This window comes from Colletotrichum siamense (assembly GCF_013390195.1).
Source record: "Colletotrichum siamense strain Cg363 chromosome Unknown KSG_Cg363_contig04, whole genome shotgun sequence".
NCBI lineage: Eukaryota > Fungi > Ascomycota > Sordariomycetes > Glomerellales > Glomerellaceae > Colletotrichum > Colletotrichum siamense.
In genome coordinates, this window is record NW_023501017.1 from 4405243 (window position 1) to 4428475 (window position 23233).

The following is a 23233-nucleotide window of genomic DNA, read 5'->3' on the forward strand; positions in this document are numbered from 1 at the left end:
ATTTAGATACCCGCCTTTACGACCTCCATTTGTCTGTCCCTTGCGGTGCCCTAAAAAGCAGCGTCCACCTCGTGTCGCCGCTGCTGTCGCCCGCTTCTCGACAGCAAACGGACAACCGCTTCGTTTGTACGTAGCCGGCGACGACCTGTCACCACACACGACAACACGACACATATCAATAGAACAGGGCACTGTTGAGTCATGTATGTTTTCTCACTCTCGCATCGCGCGCCTGCCAATGGTCGCTCGCTGTTTCTGGGTACTGACCTCACCTGGTGCGTAGTGACCCGCTGTGATCAACCCCTCCTCCACGAACGAACGAGCCGATCAAGGCGAGCACATATCAAGAAAATCCGACACGACCGAGACCATCGTTACGGACAACGGGATTAGGCCACTACAACAGAGTTACACAGACGCTGGGAGCTGTCCTGACGGCAATATGGTCGCGACAGACAGCTACGCCATCATGTCTCCCCCAGATTCGCCGCCCATGACGCAGCACTGGGAGGGCCGCGCGCCACAGGTCAAGGAGGGGATGGTTGGCAAGTCGGGTATGTCTGTTGGTGCGCCTCTCGGGTTGTCGATGTTCTCTATGACATCCGAGAAATTGGATAGGCTTCATTTGGACTAACCGCCCGGCAGGCCGTCTCGCCCCCAGATGGGTTCATGACCTTCTCAACTCTGAGCTCGACGTCGGCTCATTCACTAATATCCAATGGGATCCGAATGCCCGTTGCAGCCGCAAGGGTGCATCCCACACACTCGTGCTTGTTGGCAACCAGAGTACCGCCGACACCGCGAATCCTGGTGTTCTCTCCTGCGTCTGCACTACATGCGACTTCCATTTCCTCATCAGGAGAGCTTGGGACCCTGACCAACTGGTTCAACTCTGCCAGCCCGCACCCCTCCACTTTCCCCTAGAAGACACAGACTTTTATCTGCATCATTTGGTCAATGTCCGACAGTCATCTCAGCACCAGGACTACACCTCCGAGTACCACCCTCTGATCAAAGAGTCTCTCATCGCCGTAGAGCACTTTGCGTGCTCGGCCCCTCGTTGTACATTCCAGGTTACAGCCGAGATATCGCGTCCTCGTCTGAAGCGGGAATGGGTTCAGCTCCTGACCGATCAGCAACGAATTCTCGACAACTTGGCAAATGCTCGGAAGGAGTCCCCGGACCGCTTCGCAGACGCCAGAGACGACTGGTGTACTAGCGCGCCCTCCACTCTCAACACATACCTGCGAGATTTACTAGACAAACCGAATCCCCGCAACATTTCGCAACGTAACAAGCGGTTCCATGTCGTGTTCGGAGAAGAATGTTATGTTATTTTCAGGGCGATTCAGTTTTCGGAGGAGACGCTCGAAAAGGACGAGGTCCCGGAGCCTTACTTTATCCCACCCAAGTTGGAGCCTGGTACGCCTGGCACACCAACAAAGATTAGCACTCTTCGGGCGTTCATCGAGGACATGCAGGCTGAAACAGAGAGCCTGATCGTTCGCAGTGGAAGGACAGGTGAATCACGAGCTGCTGCTGGAAACCGTCTTTCAAAGGAGTTGCAATGCTTTGACTATCCACGGAACAAAACCACTTCGACAGCTCTCGAGGCTCATCGAATACTAGGCGTGTTGCCAGACTTCGACAGGGCCCTCATCGTCTACGCCTACAAACGGCAGTCTGTCTTATGCGAGCAACGTCGAGCAGACTATGTGGCGGCACTTCGCGACATTGCCCAGGAACATGCTGACGATGAGTTTCAAACACAGGCAGTGCAGGAGCTCACGCTGGTGGAGAGGACGCCTAGTGGGAATAATGGAGCAGTGGATGAGCTCCAGCAACAGGCATACTCGTTCTTCAGCCTGCAGTACACTGCGTCTGATGACGAGGTTATTTCTGCATACAATAGGAAGATTGAGCACTCTCCCTCCCAAGCCGATTTCGCGCGAGAGATGATGCAAGTCATCGGGCGCCATAGATCCAGCGACAGGATTCTCCTCCAGACCACTGGGCCGATGGACATTTCCACAGCTTATCGAATTCTTGAGACAGAAAAGGAGTGGCCAGATGATAGTATTCGCGCCATGAGTGAGGTTAAGGTGTGTTGAACGAGACGAGAGCCCCGCCGTGCTACTGCGACTAACATCTCTTTCCTAGGTCACTAACAATGCCGGGAACAAGCCAGTCATTGACCAGGCACTGAACGCTTTGGAGGCCATTGCCAATGATAGAAAGAGCGACATGCTGCACCAGACAGTTCTTAGCTGGAGAAGTGATGCGGGAAGCTCAGCGAGAATCAACTCGACCTCTGGGTTGGCCAGAATGTCTGAAGAGAACACCAAGCCTCGTCTTGACCTGCCTGCTGGGCTTGAAAACATTGGTAACACATGCTATCTCAACAGTATTTTACAATACCTGAGAACGGTTGTGCCTCTCAGGACGCTGCTTGCTCAATACGCAGATTACCAGCTTGGTCAAGATGAGTCCGAGGTCACAATGAGACGAATTGGAGGAAACAAACTTCCGGTCGAGCAGGCTGAAGCGGTAATTGCAAGAATATGTGAGTTACCAGCTAACGATTATCCCCGAGTCCCATGCTAATTTTCCTCAGTCGTCGAAGAACTTAGCAAGCTGTTGGAGGATCTCGACAAAACGAAAGAAACAGCTATCCGTCCGTCGCAACGTCTTGCCAACGCAGTGCTCCTACCCACGATTGAGATCAAGAAGCAGTCGAACGCGGAGGAGGGTCCGAAGACGCAAGAGGTTATGGGCGCACAGTTCCCTTTGCCCCCGCCACTCCCGGCACGTCCTGCTCCAGTACCTCCCGCAAAGAGCGTGGAATACGTAGGGCCCTTACCAGACGCAAACATGGTCAACATCACTGTAGACCCTGTCTCAGGCTCTGCAAGCAGTGTGAGCTCACAGACTCTGGTCAGTCTGGACGCCGACCAAGATAAGAATGCCGTACATGAGGATAACATGGACGTAAAATTCATCTCTGAGCACCCTGTACCTCCTAGCGACTCGGATGAAAAGGATGTGCAGATGGTTGATGCACCCGCACCTTCGGTCGAGGAAAGAGTTCTCAAAGCTCTCGAAACTCAGAAGCGTTCTTCTGGCACCGACCAGCAAGACGTCGAAGAAGTCATGGGTAGCATCATCAACCGTCTCCAAGCAGCAATCAAACCCACCGAGACCGACTCCAACGAAATCCAGTGGGAGCCAATCATGAACACGTTCTACGTCGAACTGGCCAACCACACAAAGATGCCCAATCAAGAAAAGTTTACAGCAGAGTCCATCCTGGAACGTGCGATAACAGCGTACCCTGCGGAGGGAGGACCCAGCACGATTGAGCAAGGCCTTGATCGGAACTTCAATGTCCAGCGGGTCGCGACTACCGACGGACATGACATCATGCGATTCACCTCCATCAAGAGGCTTCCGCCGATCTTGCATGTACTCATTCAGAGAACCAAGAACGACGGCCGGAAGAATATGAACCCTGTCCAAGTATCCGAAACGCTCTGCTTGGACAAACACATGGATGCGGCTGGAGACCCGGATGCCCTCAAACTCAAGCAAAAAGGATGGGTCATCCAGGAGCGTCTCGACCAACTGAGCAACAATGCAAAGACTTCTGCCGATAACCCAGAGCTTATGGATAAGTTCATCGACGGCTTCGTTCGCGTCGACAAGCCAGAAGAGGAAAAGTCGGTCTTGACCGACGAACCTACAACATCGCTCAGTTTTGCTGGGGAGGAACTCGTATTCCCAGCCTACGCCTCACCTCCAGACTCAATGCTTGAGAAAGTTGACGCCCCTGTTGGAGCTTTGGCGGAAGCTCGCCAGAAAATCAAGAGCATGCGTGAAGAAGAAATGAAGGCGCGCTCGACTGAACATGATGCACTTTTCCAAACGCGAAAGCAGGTATATCGTTTGCAAGCGGTCATATGTCACAGCGGACAGCTGAATGCGGGGCACTACTGGGTATGGATTCACGACTTCGAAGATAACATCTGGCGCAAGTACAACGATCGTACGGTTACAGAGAACGCTAGCACCGAGAAGGTTCTGGAGCTTCTCAACAGTAACGGCGATCCATACTACCTGTGCTACGTCGATGACAAGAAGCTCGACTTGGTCAAAGTTCCGAAGCGCAACTTGGACGCAGATGGCGACATCGATCTGATTGATGTACATGCCCTGCCCTCGGAGACTGGTCGAACCTAGTGGGGCGTCTGTGTTGCAGAGGACAGCTCTGTTGCAGCTGAGGATAATGGTGTTGTGACCGACGCCGCCTTTGACAGGGACGCCTTTGACAGGGGACGCCAACGACAGGGAACGTCAACGACGGAGACGCCAGCCCACGACAGGGGATGCCAACGACAGGGAACGCCAATGACAGACGCCAAGGAGAGGGACGGCGATGAGACAGGTAAGGGGATGAGCAGTTACTCGCGTCGCCGTACACGCAATGCTGAATCTCACAAGCCATCCCTCAAACGCGAAAGGCGTTACAGCGATTCCACCTTGACTAAGAGACGAGTTACTCGGTCCGTCACTCGGTCTAGAAAAAGGCAAGCGGACTGCACAGATGAGAACGCGGCAAGTTCTTCAAAATCACGTGTCAGCGTCAAAAGAAGAACCCGGCTCTAGATCACGATTTGAGGTTTATGACGTTGAGGAATAAAAGAGAAGCACCCGAACCCGGTGCTTCGAAACAGAAGAAAGCGAAGACGTACATGAGCAGCGAGAGTACTGGGTATGGATTGAGACGTTAGTGTCTGGTCTCAAACGTCAACTCCATAGCTAGATGCATTATGACAAAGGTTTACGGGCGTCTGTTCATTATTTGGGTTTACTTAGTGGTCTTGCTTACTTCACCAAGCATGGATGGCGAAAGAATTGGTAGCAGCATGATTACTGCTTGCAGCATAGCATTTGCAGCTCAATACCCAGAGATTAGACAGCATTACCGCGTTGTGCGCTTACGCTCGTCGTGTTGTGTCCAATGTCTGATGATGAGGTCCTTGCAGGTTCGTCCGATTGATGAGGAGAGTTTTGCAACCCGGGCAGTGTTAGATGGCTATCCGGGCAGTACCCCCCCCCCCCCCCCCCCCCCCCCTATGACCCTTAGTGATAGAGAGAACGATAGGAGTGATAGACAGGATAGTGACGATAGAAGAAGACGATGATAGACGACGATAGACGAAGAATCTCCGACGTCTCCGTCGCCTGGCTTCGTTCGCAGCGTTATAAGCTTCCAGCCCCAGACCCCCGCTCCGTACCCGCTTGTTCCGCGCCCCGAGCCCTCTATCCACACACGGCGCCAACTTTGATATCCATACCATCGTCGTCGCCAGCAACTGTGGAGATGTCTCACGCATTTGCCATCCAACCAGCGTCTTCAACACGCCCCTTTGGCTCAGTGGTAGAGCGTCTCACTCGTATCGTTGCGAACTATGAGAAGGTCCACGGTTCAATCCCGTGAGGGGGCATTTTCTTTTGCTTCGGGCTACTTTAACAAAGTTTTTGGCCTCAGACGTGGCGCTTTGTTTTGAGGTTTGACTGGCTGGTTGGGAGGCCGGCCATAGGGTTGTCTTGAGAGGTGCGGACGCTGGAAATAGTTGGTGTATTAGCTGATAAGTAAGCAACTAGCAAATGTGATAGAATTGTTGCCGTACGGCCTGATAGCTGATTATCTTAGGAAGTTTCATCAGGAAAATAATCCTTTCAGGGCCACCTGCCTCATTTACTAAGATGTCCGTGGTATAAAACATGCAGCATTAGGGCCGAGACATCGACTCTGTGACAACTCAGGTAATCTATCCAAATCAATTCGTGGACATGAAGAGGACTATGGTCGGTGTAAGAAGAACGTTGAATACCAGCGCTTCGACATCTGAAGCCTGGATCATGCAGAATAGGCACTTATTCGTGTGGTTTACTGCTTATTGCTTGTTCAATACACAAGATGACGACAGGGTTAGCCAACACCATCAAATGCTGAAAGCAACCCAAAACAATTCATTCGATGATACGCAAGTACTTTTGAAGCGCGCATATTACAACGCCTCGATTTGAAATAAGCCCGGGAAATCTCGCTGCATTCCTGAACTACATAAAACTTTTCTCGAGATCGACTCAAGTATTCAGGTAGATCTCCCCGACACCAGCAGGCTTGCGGTAGAAATAAAGCAGCGTCCCTGCACTTCAGAGTTGGCAGCCGCAAACAAATGAGAAGACCCTCTGCCATATGCGACCGGGTTTAGTACAACTATTAACAGTGGGAGCATGAAAAATAAACCTACACTTCAAGACTTCGCTGTGTAGGAGCGGGCACCCATGCGGGAATACGGACGACGAATACGTCTGTGATATAATCACTGGATGATGAGTGAAAACGACAACCATTGGCAACGACAAACATGCCCATACAGAATGTGACAAGTACAAAATAGCGTCAGGGCCTAAGCTTCAATATCAAGAGCACAAATCCTCCAACATGGAGAGGACATTGTCAAGAGCAATTATGGATATGTTGAAACAGGACCTTTATACCCCGTTCCTTCTACCCCCTCTTCCTGCTCCCGAACTTCGTCTTTGGTTAGGCCAAATCAGGATGGAGTAGAATGTAACGAGCGGCATAGAGCTGTGGACATGGAACATACCGTGAATGGACGCCGTCCCGGGCTCGATTACCCCCAGGGGTATGGATGACTTAGTAACAACCAAACCGCCCCCAACATCAAATATCACACCACGAGACTAACTCCAAAAATAACCTCGATCCCTCCCTCCATCTTTCTATCGGAATTGCTTGCCGGCCTCAATGCCGAAGTAAGTCCACAGATCTAGCCCCCAAACCCGAGGACCAGGTATCAGATCACCAAGGGCTACTTAGACCTGGGTGGCTGAGTAACATCATCTTCGGCACTGCTTTCCGGTGCAAGATTCAGGTAAAGACACCTGCGAGATCAAGACCGAGTGCTCGTCTAGACTGCAAGATCCGGGAATGTGCTTTCAACTGCGAGATTCAGCTGGCACTGCCACTGCTGCAAGATCAAAACAACTCTACACCCATTGTTTAATACCGAGCACTACTCAACCTGCGAGATCTAACTGTGGGGATGTTAGTCGCAGGACGGAAGGAACCACGCTATAAGTGATCGTCACATCAAAGCACGCAGGATTTCAGCCGGTCGAGGTCGTGGTCTGATCTCAAGGGGCGGCGTATGTCAGTCCAGCTTTCTGGGACGGTAGGACGTGCGGGGTTTGGGGGCGCCCACGACGAGACGAGACGAGTCAGAATGGCGCCGGAGGGGAACGGATCAGCTTTAGTGCGCTGGCTGTCTGTTGAGAAACAACAGTCACATCCAAAGACAACAGTTTGGGCTAGATGATATGTATTTGGGCGAAATAAATCATAACTCCTTGGTGCTGATGTCAAGTTTGCTTGGGACGCGCCCTCGAGACACCGCTTGTACGTGTGCGTTTCCACAATATGCGACATGAAGTCTCCCTTAATCCTTTCAAATATTGTACAGATGTGTCCGTTGATTGTGGAATTTCTCATTGTTCGTTCTTCAGTAGTCTCTCGTCGCACCACCCTGGTCGTCGTCCCCGTCGTTGATGGGGATGGGCGGGGGAGGTTGCGGGGTCTGAGGTTTGTGGCTTGGGTAGGATGCCATGTCGTATTTGGGTCTGTGGCAACATCATATCATATCAGCGCTGAGCTGTCATTTCTCACTGTCCGTCGTGAGGGCCATACCTGATTTTTATATGATGATCGCTGACGTGATAGCCGCGAGAGGCAAGAGCGGGAGAAAGTTCTGTCGTCTGTCGTCTGGAAGAAAGGGGGCAGTGGCATGGGAAAGCTTATATGTCCATCAGATAGCATCGAATACTTGGAGATCGGTAGAGGAGAACATTGATCGGCGGGGGCGTGACGTCAGGCCACCATGATGCGGGAGTGCGACGACTTTTGGGACCAATCTAACTGGAGCACGGCCATGGCTCGGACGGCTCATGAGAGTGCTCGCTGCTTGTCACGCGGCATTGTGCCTCCGGATAAATGGATGGGGTTTGATAGTTCCTTAGTGTGATAGTTCACGAAGGTTGAGAAGGTGTGGCTCAGGTGTTTGCCGGATGAAGTTTGCGGATGAGGCACGCGGATGGTGGGACACGGTTCCAGGGGTAGCAATCTCGCATGGAGGGAAGCTATTGATCTGTCAGTTCGGGATCAAACCATAGAAGTTTGTTTGTCTGTAGGTATGTAGCCGTGGAAGTGACCATGCTTAGGTTGACACCGAGAGGCTTTAGCCGCCTAGGATCACCGTTGTTGGTATTGGCGGGGTAAGTAGCGAAAGCTCCGGATTGCTCAGCGCTGCAGAGTTCAGGTTCGCGATTTGCTGCGGTTTCCCGCGCCTACCATTCGTTTGAAGCTATTGCTCGGTTGTTTCGCAGTTTCGGCAGGCAAGTGCATGTTACAGCTTGCTTGCTTCTCGATGCCCTCCAGTTCGGCCGAACAACTGAGCGAAGGCGTTCAACCTCCGAAGCACCAGTCCCCTGAACGCTGGCTTGGAATCGTTAGCTCCCGCTTGCTGACGGCTGATCCCCCGCCAACCCCGCCACGAGCTCTGGGAACCCCTGGCCGCTTCGGGCCCGTACTTGGCGACCCTCATGCGAAATGCTTGCGGCACAGCTGCCCAGAATGTATTCCTCAGAACATCGAATTCTGAAACCCCACCGCCGAAAGCAAGGCTTCTGGAGAAGGTCCTTTGCCCGACAGACCCGAGCGAACCGGAAGCTCTTATGCTCCGATAATGCGGAATGCGTTGAAATGACCGTTTTTCGCAACATCTGCGGGGGACCGCATGGTGTCAGCCGCTGGCTTGGACGAAAATGCCAACGGGATCAGGCAGCTTAGTGCGCTATGGGCGATGAATGATTCGGATGACAGTTCAGAACCCACATCCGTGCTATGGGATGTCGTATAGCAATGCCATGAGGAGGCCTCGAGGATGGCAGCCAAAAAATTGCCGTCGTCGAAGGGCTTCTCTGATTGTTGTTGCTCTCATTGTCCCTCGTGGACCCTTATCCAGCAGCCCTGCGGCGTGATGCAACCGCACCACATCCTGCCCGTTGCTTGTGTTGGCAAGATGCATTCCTTCCAAGTGGCCTCCATCTTTGTATTTTCTCATTTGTGACCTGTACGCTTTCCTGCCCTCATGCAGCTGTTTCGAGCGGCAAGAAGGCCTAGTTGGGAGGCCCCAATCTCGTCCAATCTTTCAACGGGCAACCGTGGTCAGACAGCAAGCCGAACGCAGCGTCCTTCTCGCCTGGAGAGCTTCCTGTCGTTTTGGACTGTTTCGCCAAGGCCGTTACCCCTCTATTGGCGATGTCTTACACAATGACTGGCTTGCCGAGCGTTGCGGTTTTCTGCATTTATTCTCCACGGTTGTTCCAGGGATTATGATAGTCTTGTCGCCGACACCAGGATAGGAATGGACGAAAGAGCCGTGGGCATAGGAACGACGGTGAGGGAGGGAAAAGGGAGACGCGCAGAACTTCCGTAAAGTACGATTTTTGAATCTCGATTCAGGCCACCAGCTTTGACTGGCTCCAAGCTCCAAGCTCTCCGTCGTGTCGGGGCTGGGGTCCTAGCTTCCGCTCGTAAAATGCATGGTGGGGTGATGTCTGCAGGATTGACACTCGGCGGGGTCTGTGGAAAGCTGTCAGGGTGAGCAGGGGCGCCACTGCAGGCTGCCAGGTCTAGGGCAGACGAGTGGAGGCAGCTGTGCCATGATCTGCGTGCAGGCACACGATCCAGACTGCCTTTGGAATCAGCTGCTTTTGAATTTGGGCGAGGAGCCGGCCGGCTTCCGCTGGTGCTGTTGTGTGTCGTCCGCAACAGGCCGGTCGCTAGCAGGTCCACGACTGAGGCAGACCGGCATGGTTTTGGCGCATTTGGCATAGCTTTCGCTTTCGGGGCATGGCCAAGACACCTCTTTGGAGCGGGCGGGACATTGCCGCGTGCCTTGTCTTTGCTTGGTTGCCATCGAGAACGAGATGGGTTGGTCGACCGTTGGCTGATCGATGCCCTGGTCTGCCATCCTTGCTCGAGGACGGACAAGGACCTTGTTTTGACATTGATCTTGTCATTTCCAACTCCGCTCTGCTATCATTGATGGCAGTATTGCGGATGGCGATGCTTTTTGGTGGTGGATGATGCCCGACACTGAATCAGTGGCCTGCTGTAGTCTGGTATCTGCTGGGGGAACGCAGCAGCAGACCACGGATTGGATAAACGGACCGAGATGGTAAAACGGCAGGTCTTGGCTCTGGAAGCTGCGAGGCAACGGAGGCTCTGTGTGCGGCGAGGGAAGAGGATCCTGCTGTTTTCTCGGCAGGACGAGGCCACAGTGCCGTGATGGTAGGGAGACATTTTGCCGAGGCCATCTGCTTCAATGCCACGCCAAGGGCGGAATCGCATCTGGCGATTTCCCGTAGTCTTGGAAGCTGACCATCTCATTCCCGACGATTAGGTAGTGAGACCATTCGGCGAAGACGATGGAGGTTAGGGTGTCGAAAGGGAAAGGCCATTTCCTAGTGTCTGGGTGCGGCAGGGTTGGGATCGGCCTTGGCTGGCTGTTGGTGTAACGAAGCAGCGACGAGACGGTGAGCCCGGCCGCCCGAACAGAGCCTCCCGAGAATGGAGGTGATGTGCGTCCACGAGGATAGCAGTGGCCTCACAGAAGACATAGAAGGAACTCGCTGTCACAGGAAGGTCCGGCCCCGTCACGGATCTTGAGGAAGGCCCGATGCCTCACCCGTCACTGCCTGAGGTAGGCGCACCTTCCTTGAGTTCTTGCCTCCTCCAGCCATGTCTCACTGCCCAGCTCTTTCCCTCTCGCAGTTGAGACTTTTACGTATCCATGGGCAGCCCAGCCGGTCCGGACGAGCAGTTGCCCGGACCGTCTCACCTGGCCGCCTCCTCACTCTCACCTTGCCCGGCGCGTTCACCGTCCATCGCTCACCGTCCAGTGCCGTAAAGGCCCTAGCGTCGCCGTAACGGCCATGTACCATCTCAACCTCACCCCAACACAACATCCGCTTCTTCCGACCACGACAGACTGCCCCCGATGCACGCAACACGGCAGAGAGTCTATCAAAACAGCACTTCTCCATCTACTGAAAACGGACAGGCAAGAAGGACAAGTGCAATGACGCGGTCAAGAAGCAAAAGTCAGCAGCGTGGGGCGTAAGGTGACGTCGGCTACATGTCGGTGGGCGCCATGGCCGCAGTCGAGTCGCTTTCAGAAAATCAGACCACCTTTTTGCCCTCTGCCTCCCCACGCAGAACCACCCAGAGATCAACCTTCAACAGCCAAAGATATGCACCGAAAACCCAAAAATTCCTCAGCTCACCTGCAGTTGCGCCTAGTCACCTCTCCAGAAACCCCGGCCCCGGCCTGTCATAGGCACTTTCCGGAGTGCCCAGAAAATGCTACCACCTCCAGCACCACCGGCACCACTTCCATCCTCGACTCCAGGATTGCAATGGGCCATGTCACCACGTCCATGGACCACCCCCCACGTTGCCAACCCGTTGGACTCTCTCTCCAGGCCCAACGACACGTTCCAGAAACGCTCGAATGCCCGTCTCGATGGCTACGTACCTGTCCCGTACTTTCGTAAACCCCTTGCTTGCCTCTCCTGTCTGCAACGTCTGCAACCTTCGCCTGCCACCCTGGTCAGGTCCGTCAACATCGGCTGATAGCTCCCGGACCTGCGTTGCGCTGCTTGCCGCCTGCTTCCCATCCGAGATCAGCACCATGAGTGTAAGCATCAGTTCCAAACCTGGGCTGAGCTGCCAACCCGCCAACGGCTTCTGGGCAAAGCGGCCGCAACTCGTCCACGTCCTTGTCTCTCCTCCGGCATCTTGACCTTTGATCAAGAGGTATAAAGACCAAGCCCTCTCAAGCCACGTCCTTCTTCTTGCCTCTTTTCCAATCCACCACCTCTAAGGCATCTTGGCCTGAACACACACTCTTCTACACCATCACTTACACACCACCTCCACAATGACAGACACGGAGGTCGAGTCCATCAGCCCGTATGGCCCAGCCCGGTCAACCGTCAAGGGCGAGCCTCTTTCTCAAGAGGAGATTGAGAAATACAATGACTTCTGGAAGGCTAGCTTGTACCTATCTCTGGGTATGATCTACCTAAAGGAGAACCCTCTCCTTAAGGAGCCCCTCAAGATTGAGCACTTGAAGCTGAGGTTACTCGGCCACTTCGGTTCCGCTCCGGGCCAGATCTTCACCTGGATGCACTTTAACCGCCTCATCAAGAAGTACGATCTCGATTCCATCTTCATCTCTGGCCCCGGCCACGGCGCTCCGGCCGTTCTCTCCCAGTCCTACCTCGAGGGTGTCTACTCCGAGGTCTACCCCGAAAAGTCGGAGGACGAGGAGGGCATGCAGAAGTTCTTCAAGTCCTTCTCATTCCCCGGCGGCATTGGTTCTCATGCTACCCCGGAGACCCCAGGCTCCATCCACGAGGGTGGAGAGCTCGGCTACTCCGTCTCCCACGCCTTTGGCGCCGTCTACGACCACCCCGACCTCATCGCTCTGACCATGGTCGGCGACGGTGAGGCTGAGACCGGTCCCCTGGCCACTGCCTGGCACAGCACAAAGTTCCTCAATCCCATTGTCGACGGTGCTGTTCTTCCCGTTCTGCATCTCAATGGCTACAAGATCAACAACCCCACCATCTTGGCCAGAATTTCACACAAGGAGCTCGAAAACCTGTTCCTCGGCTACGGCTGGCAACCATACTTCGTCGAGGGTGACGATGTCAACACCATGCACCAGGCCATGGCCGCCACTCTGGAGCACTGCGTTCTTGAGATTCGCAAGTACCAGAAGCAGGCCCGCGATTCCGGCAAGGCCTTCCGCCCCAAGTGGCCCTTGATCGTGCTCCGCAGCCCCAAGGGCTGGACCGGTCCCCGCAAGATTGACAACAACTACATGGAGGGTTACTGGAGAGCCCATCAGGTTCCCATCCCCAACGTCGCTTCCAACCCTGAGCACCTCCAGATCTTGGAGAAGTGGATGCGCAGCTACGAGCCTGAGCGCATCTTCAAGGACGGCAAGATCTCCGACGAGCTCAAGGCCCTCTGCCCCACAGGCCAGCGCCGTATGAGTGCCAACCCTGTTGCCAACGGAGGAGTTCTCAGGAAGCCGCTGAAGCTTCCCGACTTCAAGAACTATTCCATCAAGGTCGACAAGGCCGGTGCTACCAACGCTGCTAGCATGAACAACATGGCCACTTACCTTAAGGACGTCATCGCTCTCAACCAGACCAGCTTCCGTCTCTTCGGCCCTGACGAGACCGAGTCTAACAAGCTTGGAAAGGTCTACGAGGCTGGCCAGAAGGTCTGGATGGGTGAGTACTTTGAGGAAGATGCCAACGGCGGCAACCTTGCTCCTGAGGGTCGTGTCATGGAGATGCTTTCCGAGCACACCTGCGAGGGTTGGCTGGAGGGATACATCTTGACTGGCCGTCACGGTCTGCTCAACAGCTACGAGCCATTCAGTAAGTCTCTGCCTCATAGAATTCAACAACAATATACTGACTCTTCCAGTTCACGTCATCGACTCTATGGTCAACCAGCACTGCAAGTGGATCGAGAAGGCTCTCGAGGTCGAATGGCGCAACAAGATCGCCTCCCTCAACATCCTCCTGACCGCCGTCGTTTGGCGCCAGGACCACAACGGCTTCACCCACCAGGATCCAGGTTTCCTCGACGTCGTTGCCAACAAGAGCCCCGAGGTCGTCCGCATCTACCTTCCTCCCGACGGTAACTGTCTCCTGTCCACTATGGACCACTGTCTTGCCTCATCCAACTATGTCAACGTCATCGTTGCCGACAAGCAGGAGCATTTGCAATATCTGTCCATGGAGAAGGCTGTCGAGCACTGCACCAAGGGCATCGGAATCTGGCCCCATTTCTCCACCGATCAAGGCGAAGAACCCGATCTCGTCATGGCCTCTTGTGGTGACATCTCGACCCATGAGTCCCTCGCCGCCATCGACCTGCTCCTCCAGCACTTCCCCGAGCTCAAGATCCGCTGCGTCAACTGCGTCGACCTCTTCAAGCTCATCTCCCACGAGGACCATCCCCACGGCCTCACCAACGCCGAGTGGGTCTCGCTCTTCACCGACGACAAGCCCGTCATCTTCAACTTCCACTCCTACCCCTGGCTCGTCCACCGCCTCACTTACAAGCGCCCCGGATCCATCAACATGCACGTCCGCGGCTACAAGGAGAAGGGCAACATCGACACGCCCCTCGAGCTCGCCATCCGCAACCAGACGGACCGCTTCTCCCTCGCCATGGACGCCATCGACCGCATGCCCCATCTGCACAACCGAGGCTCCGCTGCCCGCGAGACGCTGCGCAACCAGCAGATCGCGGCCCGCAACGAGGCCTTCGAGACGGGCATGGACCCCCCGTTCCTCAAGAACTGGCAGTGGTCTCACAACGGTCTGTGGGAGAAGACTGTTTCTAGAATCGCCAACTAGACTGGTCGTCACATAGACTCGGAAGGACAAGCACGCACGTACAGAGTAGATGAGAGAGATGATTCACGGGGGTTTCCATGATTTTGGCGTTGGGATAGGTTCAATTGAGGCTCTGGATTGAAGGCCGACGCGGTTGGTGGTGTACGTGCTCCAAACAAATTCATACAGTTCTGTTAGATAACAACTTTGCGCACATTTTCAATACATATACCATGAACAGCAGCATGTAGCAAGCACAGTGGCAGCAACTCTTGTAAAAAGTGATATCTTGTCTTCGTACAGCCCAAAACTAACGGGACCAAAAACACACCTGGTATCTAAGCAAAGCCACGATTACAAGAAATGCTATGAGTGAACAAGAGAAAGGAAAAGGTTTCTGAATGCAGCGTTAGAGCGCGCTCGCGCGCTCGAGAGGGGGGCGAAATGAAAAACGACTCCAGACGCCTTGATGTCTGTACAAACTCTCGCAACTCAAGCACAGACGGGGAACATGGCTGCAAAGCTGCATGCCAGACGCACGTTCGCATGCGTTGCGTTCATCTGAAGAGACGAACCTCCGTTACCCCGCAAAAAAGAACAGCTCGAACGCAAGGAATCTCAAAAGAAGTTGCCACCCGTCCCCCCTTTTTCGTACAACGTGGGCGTATCGTGATAATCGTTCCTCTACCTGAAAATGCAGCGCTCCAACCACCATCCTCGTCAGCCCGAGGCCACCGGCGACCGCGCGGCGCTCACCAACATCTCAACTTCCTCCATATCGACGGTCCCTTGATCTTGCCACCCTCCAAGTTCGGGCCCCGTACGCCCGGGCCGCGCTTCTCGTTCTCGCTGCCCACGGGCAGGGGGCTCAGCGGCTTCGTCATGCCCCGGCGGTCCATCTCCATGTTCTCGTGGACGCCCGTCTCGGCCATCCGCCTCGCCTCGACGACCCTCCGGACGATCAGCGCAAACGTCTCCTCAATGTTGACCTCGAGCCGGGCGCTTGTCTCCATGAACCCGCAGCCCCTCCTTCTGGCCCAGTCCAATCCGACAGCGGCAGGCACGGCGCGGGACTCCTGCAAATCGCACTTGTTTCCGGCAACGATCTTGACGGGCGGGACGGTCTTAGCGCCGGGCGCCGCGGTCACGGTGTCGCGGTATGATGAGGGGGAGATGCCCGCGCGCTTGGCGCGGTCGGCGTTGTCGAGGCGGGTCTCGGCCTCCATGTCGATGAGGTCGTTGAAGTACTGCAGAGCATCGAGAGAGTCGCGGGCCGTGATATCGTAGACGAGCAGGAAGGCGTCGGCGCCGAGGTTGGAGGACGCCCACATGCCGCGGTACTCCTCCTGGCCGGCGGTATCTGTGAGGGAGAGGTGGTAATTTTGGCCATCAATCTTGCGGGTGATTGAGTACGAGTCCTCGATCGTGGGGTCGTATTCGGAGGTCCACTGGGAGCGCACGAGGCGGAGGGTTATGGATGACTTTCCGCAACCGCCATCGCCGCAGATTGTGATCGAGATTGGTATCGGGGGTTGTTGAGAGATTGACATTTTGCAGAATGTGGATTTCCGGGGAAAGAGGGTTCCCGGCAAAAATTAAAGGTTTTGTCGTTACTTGTTCGGGCGCGTGTAGCAGGTTTGCGACAGTTCGATGCGTCGATCGCGGCGGGTCTTTCTTTGTGTGTTTGGAGGTGTCGCTGGTGTCGCAGGGCTGAACGTTGCGAGACAAAGGAGCCCCAAGAAATCAAGCTTTCGCGAGGAAGACTGAAAAAGGTTTGGGGAAGCAAGACGCGGCAGACGCCAGGTATTAGACAAGAAAAAGAGCTTGGTGTCTTTTTTCGAGGGCGGGCTAGGTGAATCGGACGGCCGGGCTATGGTAGTCTTAGCTTCGTTTCGGCTCTCAGACCGCGCGCGCGAGCGGTTCGACCGTTTTCCTTGCTTCTTTCAGCTAAGGAAGCGTGAGAAGGGAGTGGAAGAAAACCAGCGAGGCGTTTGGATGCTGTACGAATTGGGCTTCGTTTGTTTGGAGGGGTGATTTTCCCTTTTGTTGGCGTTGCGGTGGGGGAAGGGAAACAAATATCTGGTTGTGCGTCTGTGTGGCGTCTAGCTGTGATGCTATCGGGGGGTGTCGTTCGCGATGCTTGGTGGGTGGTTGTGGTTTGGCGCCGGGAGTTGGGGATTGTCCGTATTACACTGGATACGACGATTGTGATGATGCGGGCAGCGTTCGTGCGGGCGTCGATATGCTTGCTTTTCGTCACGAAATGGGACGTTCAGGTTTGTCGGTTTGTGAGGTTGATGCAGCGCAATGCGGTCGACAGGTGAGAGTTGTTGTTGCGGTGGTGGTGGTGGTGGGTGTGATAAAGGTAGGAGTGCCTCCAGGTAAGGTATGTCGCCAGCCTGTGAGATGCAGGTGCGGGCAGATTGCGGGAATCTGAGGTATGACGAAGGGTGCTGTTGGTTGCGCAAGACGGCGGGCGATTGCTAGTGGGCAGGTGGACGTGGGCTAAGGCAGGCCGGCGCAGGGAAGGAGGGGGGATGCGCTTGCTTTTTGATCCCGTATGTCGGTCGGTGGTGCTGACTGCGGACCGGCTCCTTCTATTTTGGTAGTTGGGTAGGTTGCGTATTGCGTTGCGTTGCGTTGCACTTCGGTTCGATGCGGCGAACTCGAGTGATGGATTGTCCGAAGTTTGGGGGCGGGAAGGCAAAAAAGCAATAAAAAGAAAAGGGTCAATACTGCGGTTCCCGGTCGAGAAAGGCAGGCGCAGACGTCAACGCAGGAAGACGAGGAGCAAGGTAAAATAAGAACAACACGACAGAGGCAAGGAGGGTGCAGGTGCAAAAGCAATGCTGGACCAAACAAATGCGCAGAAGCTGCCCTTTTTGCAAGTCCTTCGTCCGTGTGTTGGATGCTCGAGCGCAAGAAGGCACCCCGTTCTATTGTCGGGATGAAGCCGGTCAATCCAAGTATCCCCAGCTGCTGCTTGTGTTTGGCTGCGACTCGGACTGCTGCGCGGCTCTGTCTCGGCGCTGGGAGGGGACCGTTTGTGGAGGGGAGCTCCTTGCTTGCTTCGGCGGTCCTTTCTGCTGCAGTTCCGACGAGATGGACTGGCCTGGCTGGGGTTTGTGTCCAAGTACTGATAAAGCTTGGTAGCGTTGCAGGTAGTGAGTGTTGTGTTACGGACAGATGCAGATGTCGACACGGCCCCGCGCTGTTTGTGTGTGGTTGTGACTGATAGCTGTGCAAGATGTCGGGATTGCTGTTTGAATGAATGTTCATCAACAGATATGACGAAGGGGCGACTTCATGTATGAAAATCCTTGGTGGATGCACAAGCAGACATGCAAATTTGCAGTGCCCTGTGCTGTTCTTTGCCCCTTTCTTCCCGTGTACAAACTTTCGTATACTCGTCTGGCAATAATTCGACTCATCAATTTTTTTTTTCTTCCTCGCTCCTGTGCTTCCAATGTTTCCACCAGGCAGAATGGGGGAGAGATGGCTTCTTTGCTGTTTCTGGAGATGTCGTCCCGAGGCTTCAGGGAGTTGCTGCGTGCGCTCGGCCGGGATCGTGTCGGTGCGCAAAGTGGTGCAGACTGGGGGGTTTAATGAGATTGGGACCGATTCAGTTGATTACATGTGTTTGGGTATGGATCTGAGAGCGCAACAGAGTCAGAGCCCAGAGCCTCCTACCTGTTTTGACCGCCCGATATCGAGAAATGAGGCGTGGGTAGTGGATCTATGTGCAATTCAATATCTGCAGCAAAAAGAAAGCCTTCAGGGACTGGGGGTGAACTCTGTCGGTGAAGGAAGAGAAAGCAAGAAGCAACAGAGACATCTTCATCCCCTTTTTTTGCACTTCTAGTTGCAGACTTTCGATCCTCTCAATCCCAGCCCCCCTTCTTCAAACTCAACAACTCGGATGAATGGTTGCAAAGTCGAGAGAAACCTTGTCGCTTACGTGCAGTCCTATGTGGATGGATCATTGTTAGCTCAACTGTATTATCACTCGCAGCCACCTTTATTTTTTTCGGCCCAAAAACCGCCACGCCGCTCCTAGTTCATCCGCTCGCTGGCCCAAGGCCCTATGCAAACCGCTCTCCCCAGCCTGCCCGTTTGCTGCTTGGAGTCGTTGGTGGCCCGTCCCTGAACGTGGCAGGTGATCGTCCCTCAAGGCCCAGGAACCAGGCACCGCACGAGGGGGAACAAACAAAACCGTTGATGATTTTCTCCCGAGGCGTTTAGCTCGCTGAAACCTTGCGATCCTTCTTAGGCATGGCGCTGGTTGGCCATTGATGCCTTACAGCAACGTCGCTATCGTGCGATTTTTCGCAAATAAAGTTGCTTGGAGTTTTGAGCCTGGTCATGGATGCCCAGTGTTCGACCCTCCCCAGAATCTGTCATTCACGCAGAACAAGCATATCTCGTCCCCTCGGCCGATGTCTCGCTATCCCACCACAAAAATGCAACAAGCTCCGACGAATCGATGCTGCAGGGCTGCATGCAGGGAGACGAACACCACCACCGACCTTCCCCCCAAAGTGGCGTAGGCCCAGGAGGCAAAGGAAACCTGCGAGTTCCGGTATGACGGAAGCTTGATGACGCCTTTGCTGTCGCATCGTCTTGGCCTCGATTCCCCGGCTCCATGGCAGATGGACATGCGTGTTTGCCCATTTCGAGACGCTTCCCTCTCCTCTTCTGGTATCTTCTGTGCCTGGTTCCTGAACTCCCGTGCCGTGTACCACGTGTGCCACCAGGATGCAAAGTGCTGCACACCCAATCATGCGAAATCGTGTGTCGGTTTGTCGACGGCGGTCCCTGTACGCCACCGCGTCAATGGTACAGCTCGAAGTCGGCCCGCTAGCTTCCTCCTTGGTCTGCTTGCGCGACGGATTGCACCGAGTCGCGGCAGTCAGGCACGCGCATCCGCGGGAAGGCGGCTGCATGCAAGTCCTCAGGGCCCCGTCGCGCAGCTAAGATGCAGCCCTGCTGCGTGCATGCATCAAGTCCGTCGACGATGTTTGCTCACAATCCAGTTGCCCTCGGTTACACAACAACAGCGTGGTCAGCACACTCCATGACGATGTGCCTGTTTCAAGCCTTTGTCAGATGCCACGCCACCTGCATTGATCACACTTATGCCCGGCACTTCGTCCCTACTCCGAGGGTCTCCAGCTCGTGGCAATCCGTGAAACATTCCCCGTGATATCTAAAACTCATGTCGTCTGTCAATTGCAGGTTCATGCTCCATCGCCGCACCGGGCGCCACCCCTTCGAGAAGCAGGCAAATGCCGGCGGTGATTTGCCATGCGGAGCCATCTCCGGTTTAATCACAGCCGGGAGATGGCGAGTCCACCGCTCGGCCTTCGAATAGACGCGCACGGACGGGCTGTGAGTCTAGCAGATTCGCTTCGTCGGGATCTGCCATGCGCTGCCATGATAGATGCAGGAAGTGAGTGCCATGTTGACGACTGACGGGCAGAGTTTTCGCGGTCATCTGCGGGCGAGCAGATCAACGAGATTCAATGAGATTGTCGAGACAAGGAGAAAACTTCGATGCAGGGGTGAGAGAACGTTGCGGTGAGAGCTAGGCTCCGGGGCCAGGTACATCGCCCTTTTGTCAGAAACCAGCCCCTTCGCTTCCCCAGGCCTGCAAACGTGTCATTGGGGGCTGCAAATAAAGCCCATCGACAAGTACGTGTCGTTCCATTCTGAACTGGACTCAGGTGATGGTTAATTGTCGCTTATTGGTGGCAAAAACCTGGTATTGACTGATGTACTCGGTGGTTGACAGAACATGATGAACTGATCTTGGGCCAAAGCACATGGTCTTAATGAGGCAGAAAACAACCTGCTTCCAGCGAAATCGGTCCAATCTCTCCCGCAACATGACTGCTAGCGAAGTAACCGGCGTCACTGTGAAACAGGCCTAGATGAGAAGCCAAGGGACGGCGCGGGCGGGACAGCCGGACACGGCCAGGCCCGGCCGCGTGTCTAAGAAGTGCCGCTGCCTGAGTTAGCGGCTGTCGGGTCCGGGTCACACTGGTCTGGGGCCGTGTTGGCGGTTGGAGGGGTTGTCCCCTGTGTTTGCGCAACGCCGAAAATCTTTCTCGGAGTGTCCAAACTATGAGAACATGCCGACCTGATAAGGATGTCGAACTATGATCTTCATGCAGCTGATGAGAAGCGGATTGGCCGAACCACTGCGCCGTCAAATGACGAAAAATCGCCGATGATTATGAAATCCGTCCCCGCGGCGGCGGCGGCGGCTAACCCCGGCCGCATTCGCGACAAATCGCGCCGATGTGCCGTCATCGGGCAGAGCACCGGCCGTTGAAGAATTTCTTTCCCGTTGCTCATCCTGGCAGGATACTCCAGTATTGAAAGTTTCGAAAGGTTGGATTCGTTCTGTTGATGTTGACTCGCGTCTGGAAGTTTTCATCTATTTGAAAAAACTTTGACTCGAATATTTTCGTCGGGATTAACTCCGCGACAGATTTTTTGCCAGTTTCATCCGGTCCTGACAACCATCATGAATGGGATCAAAGGTAACCACGCTGCCCCGCAGCAACTGCGTCGAGCTGATGAAGTCAACGATGTAAGTGCTCGACTCAAGCAGTACGTTCCTCATGGAAGATGGCCCGGCTGACGATTGCCCCGTGTAGCTGCTTGATGCAGTCAAGGGATTGATTGTCCCGTACATCAGAGCTGCAGATGAAGCCGCGCCACAGAAGGCCGGGGGCAACACATCAGTAAACATCGACGGAGTTCCAAGCAATGTTCTCGTCGACACTCTGAAGCCCGAGGCGTTGGTCGAGAAGCTGAAGCTATCCCTTCCCGAAGGCGATGGACTCGGGAAAGAGGGCTTGCTCGATGTGGTGCAGAAGATCCTGAGGTACAGCGTCAACACCTGGGACCAAGGCTTCATGGATAAGCTGTATGCCAGCAACACTCCTGTCAGTCCGCTCGCATGAGTGCAGGAGCTTCGCTAACATGCTTAGGTTGGGCTTGTTTCCGATCTTCTCTTGTCGGTACTGAACACCAACGTGAGTCATCCGTCTTTTGCAACCAAACATCCTCTGACCAATGTTAGCTCCACGTTTACCAAGTTTCGCCCGCCTTGAGCATCATCGAAAAGATTACCGCTCGGAAGTTCGCGAACTTATTTGGGTTCACCGGCCCTAGGGCTGGAGGAGTCACATGCCAAGGAGGCAGCGCGTCCAACCTCACTTCCCTGGTAGTAGCTCGAAGTGCTCTGTACCCCGATACAAAGAAGACTGGCAACGGTTCGTATGATTTTATCATCTTCACGAGTGCTCACGGCCACTACTCCGTTGAGAAGAGTGCGTTGGCATGCGGTCTTGGGGCGTCAAGCGTCTGGGCGGTGCCTATTGACTCCGAGGGCCGCATGATCCCGAGTGCTCTGCGGAAGCAGATCGTTCGTGCCAAGTCTGAGGGCAAGACCCCTCTGTACGTCAACTCCACGGCTGGAACGACGGTGATGGGCTCTTATGACCCATTCGAGGAGATATCCGCCATCTGCAAAGAGTTCGGACTGTGGTTCCACATCGATGCCAGCTGGGGAGGATCTGTCATCTTCTCCCAAAAGCAAAAGTCCAAGTTACAAGGCGCTCATCTGGCCGACTCTCTGACGGTGAACCCGCACAAGATGATGAACGTTCCGGTAACGTGCTCGTTCCTCCTGACGCCAGACGAGAAGGTGTTCCACAAGGCCAACACTTTGCCTGCCGGATACCTTTTCCACAATGTGGACGAAGATGGTGACGTCTGGGACCTTGCCGACTTGACCCTGCAGTGCGGCCGCAGGGGCGACAGTCTGAAGCTGGCTCTGGCCTGGATATACTACGGCGCCGGTGGATTTGAGAAGCAGATCGACCATGCGTTCTCGCTGGCCGAGCGTCTGGCTACTCTGGTTCAAAAGAGCGAGAACTTCGTCCTGGTGTCCAGCAACCCGCCGCCGTGTCTGCAGGTCTGCTTTTACTATGCACCGAACGGTCAGCTTGCGGAAGACCCGAAGACGAACACCAAACGCACCAGCCAAATGGTTCACAAGCTCATCGAGCGTGGCTTCATGATTGATTATGCCCCTGGAGAGAAGGGCAGTTTCTTCCGTGTGGTCGTCAACTGCCAGACGCTGCAGGGGACTGTGGATGGTCTAGTCAAGGCCTTGGAGGAGGTTGGCAAGGAGGTCGTAGTGTAACGCGTGATGAGTGCGTAGATCTGAAACGATTTTGACGAAAATAAAAAGATGGACTGGGTATCAAAAGTTAGGTAGAAACATAGAGATAGACATTAAAAGAGTCGTTGGCCGACAGTTGTTGAGGCTTGGTCCTCCGGCATGGGCCGTACAGAGCATCTTGGCTGGCCCGGCCCAGTGACATGCGTCCGTAATTCAACAAGTGAAATGAATAGTCAGCTGAGGAGCTTCAATGTAGAGTCGAAGTGATGTGAAAAAGTGAAGACGGTAAGCAAAGGGAGAGAATCATCACGTTGTTGATGTCAGGTACTTACACTGGAGGCAGGGGCCATGCAGCCGAGAATGATGGTGCAGGGGCTAGTGGGGTGCGATAAGATAATGGAAGCGATAAGATAGTAAACTGGGACCAAATTTTTTCTCGGCTTGCTCTCCAACACTGAA

At 54.5% G+C, this 23233-nt stretch overlaps 5 protein-coding genes across 5 annotated transcripts; 3 read left to right on the forward strand and 2 right to left on the reverse strand.

Annotated features, from left to right (window-relative positions):
* Window positions 1-469: 469 nt before the first annotated feature.
* UBP2 (Ubiquitin carboxyl-terminal hydrolase 2) lies at window positions 470-4236 on the forward strand (the record flags this gene model as incomplete). The annotated part of the gene is made up of 4 exons (XM_036638923.1): window positions 470-554; window positions 646-2102; window positions 2161-2563; window positions 2615-4236. The coding sequence occupies 4 exons, from the start codon at window positions 470-472 to the stop codon at window positions 4234-4236; spliced, it is 3567 nt and encodes a 1188-aa protein (XP_036496773.1).
* Window positions 4237-7578: 3342 nt separating this feature from the next.
* Window positions 7579-7876, reverse strand: CGCS363_v007075 (uncharacterized protein; the record flags this gene model as incomplete). The annotated part of the gene is made up of 2 exons (XM_036638924.1): window positions 7579-7710; window positions 7778-7876. 2 exons carry the CDS (start codon window positions 7874-7876, stop codon window positions 7579-7581), a joined length of 231 nt encoding a protein of 76 aa, XP_036496774.1.
* A 4216-nt stretch (window positions 7877-12092) lies between these two features.
* CGCS363_v007076 (putative phosphoketolase) lies at window positions 12093-14598 on the forward strand (the record flags this gene model as incomplete). The annotated part of the gene is made up of 2 exons (XM_036638925.1): window positions 12093-13608; window positions 13658-14598. The coding sequence occupies 2 exons, from the start codon at window positions 12093-12095 to the stop codon at window positions 14596-14598; spliced, it is 2457 nt and encodes an 818-aa protein (XP_036496771.1).
* A 731-nt stretch (window positions 14599-15329) lies between these two features.
* On the reverse strand, window positions 15330-16127 carry rap-1 (Ras-related protein Rap-1; the record flags this gene model as incomplete). The annotated part of the gene is made up of 1 exon (XM_036638926.1): window positions 15330-16127. The coding sequence occupies one exon, from the start codon at window positions 16125-16127 to the stop codon at window positions 15330-15332; it is 798 nt and encodes a 265-aa protein (XP_036496772.1).
* Window positions 16128-21106: 4979 nt separating this feature from the next.
* dtxS4 (L-aspartate decarboxylase dtxS4) lies at window positions 21107-22795 on the forward strand (the record flags this gene model as incomplete). The annotated part of the gene is made up of 4 exons (XM_036638927.1): window positions 21107-21172; window positions 21240-21530; window positions 21576-21620; window positions 21668-22795. The coding sequence occupies 4 exons, from the start codon at window positions 21107-21109 to the stop codon at window positions 22793-22795; spliced, it is 1530 nt and encodes a 509-aa protein (XP_036496769.1).
* Window positions 22796-23233: the final 438 nt, after the last annotated feature.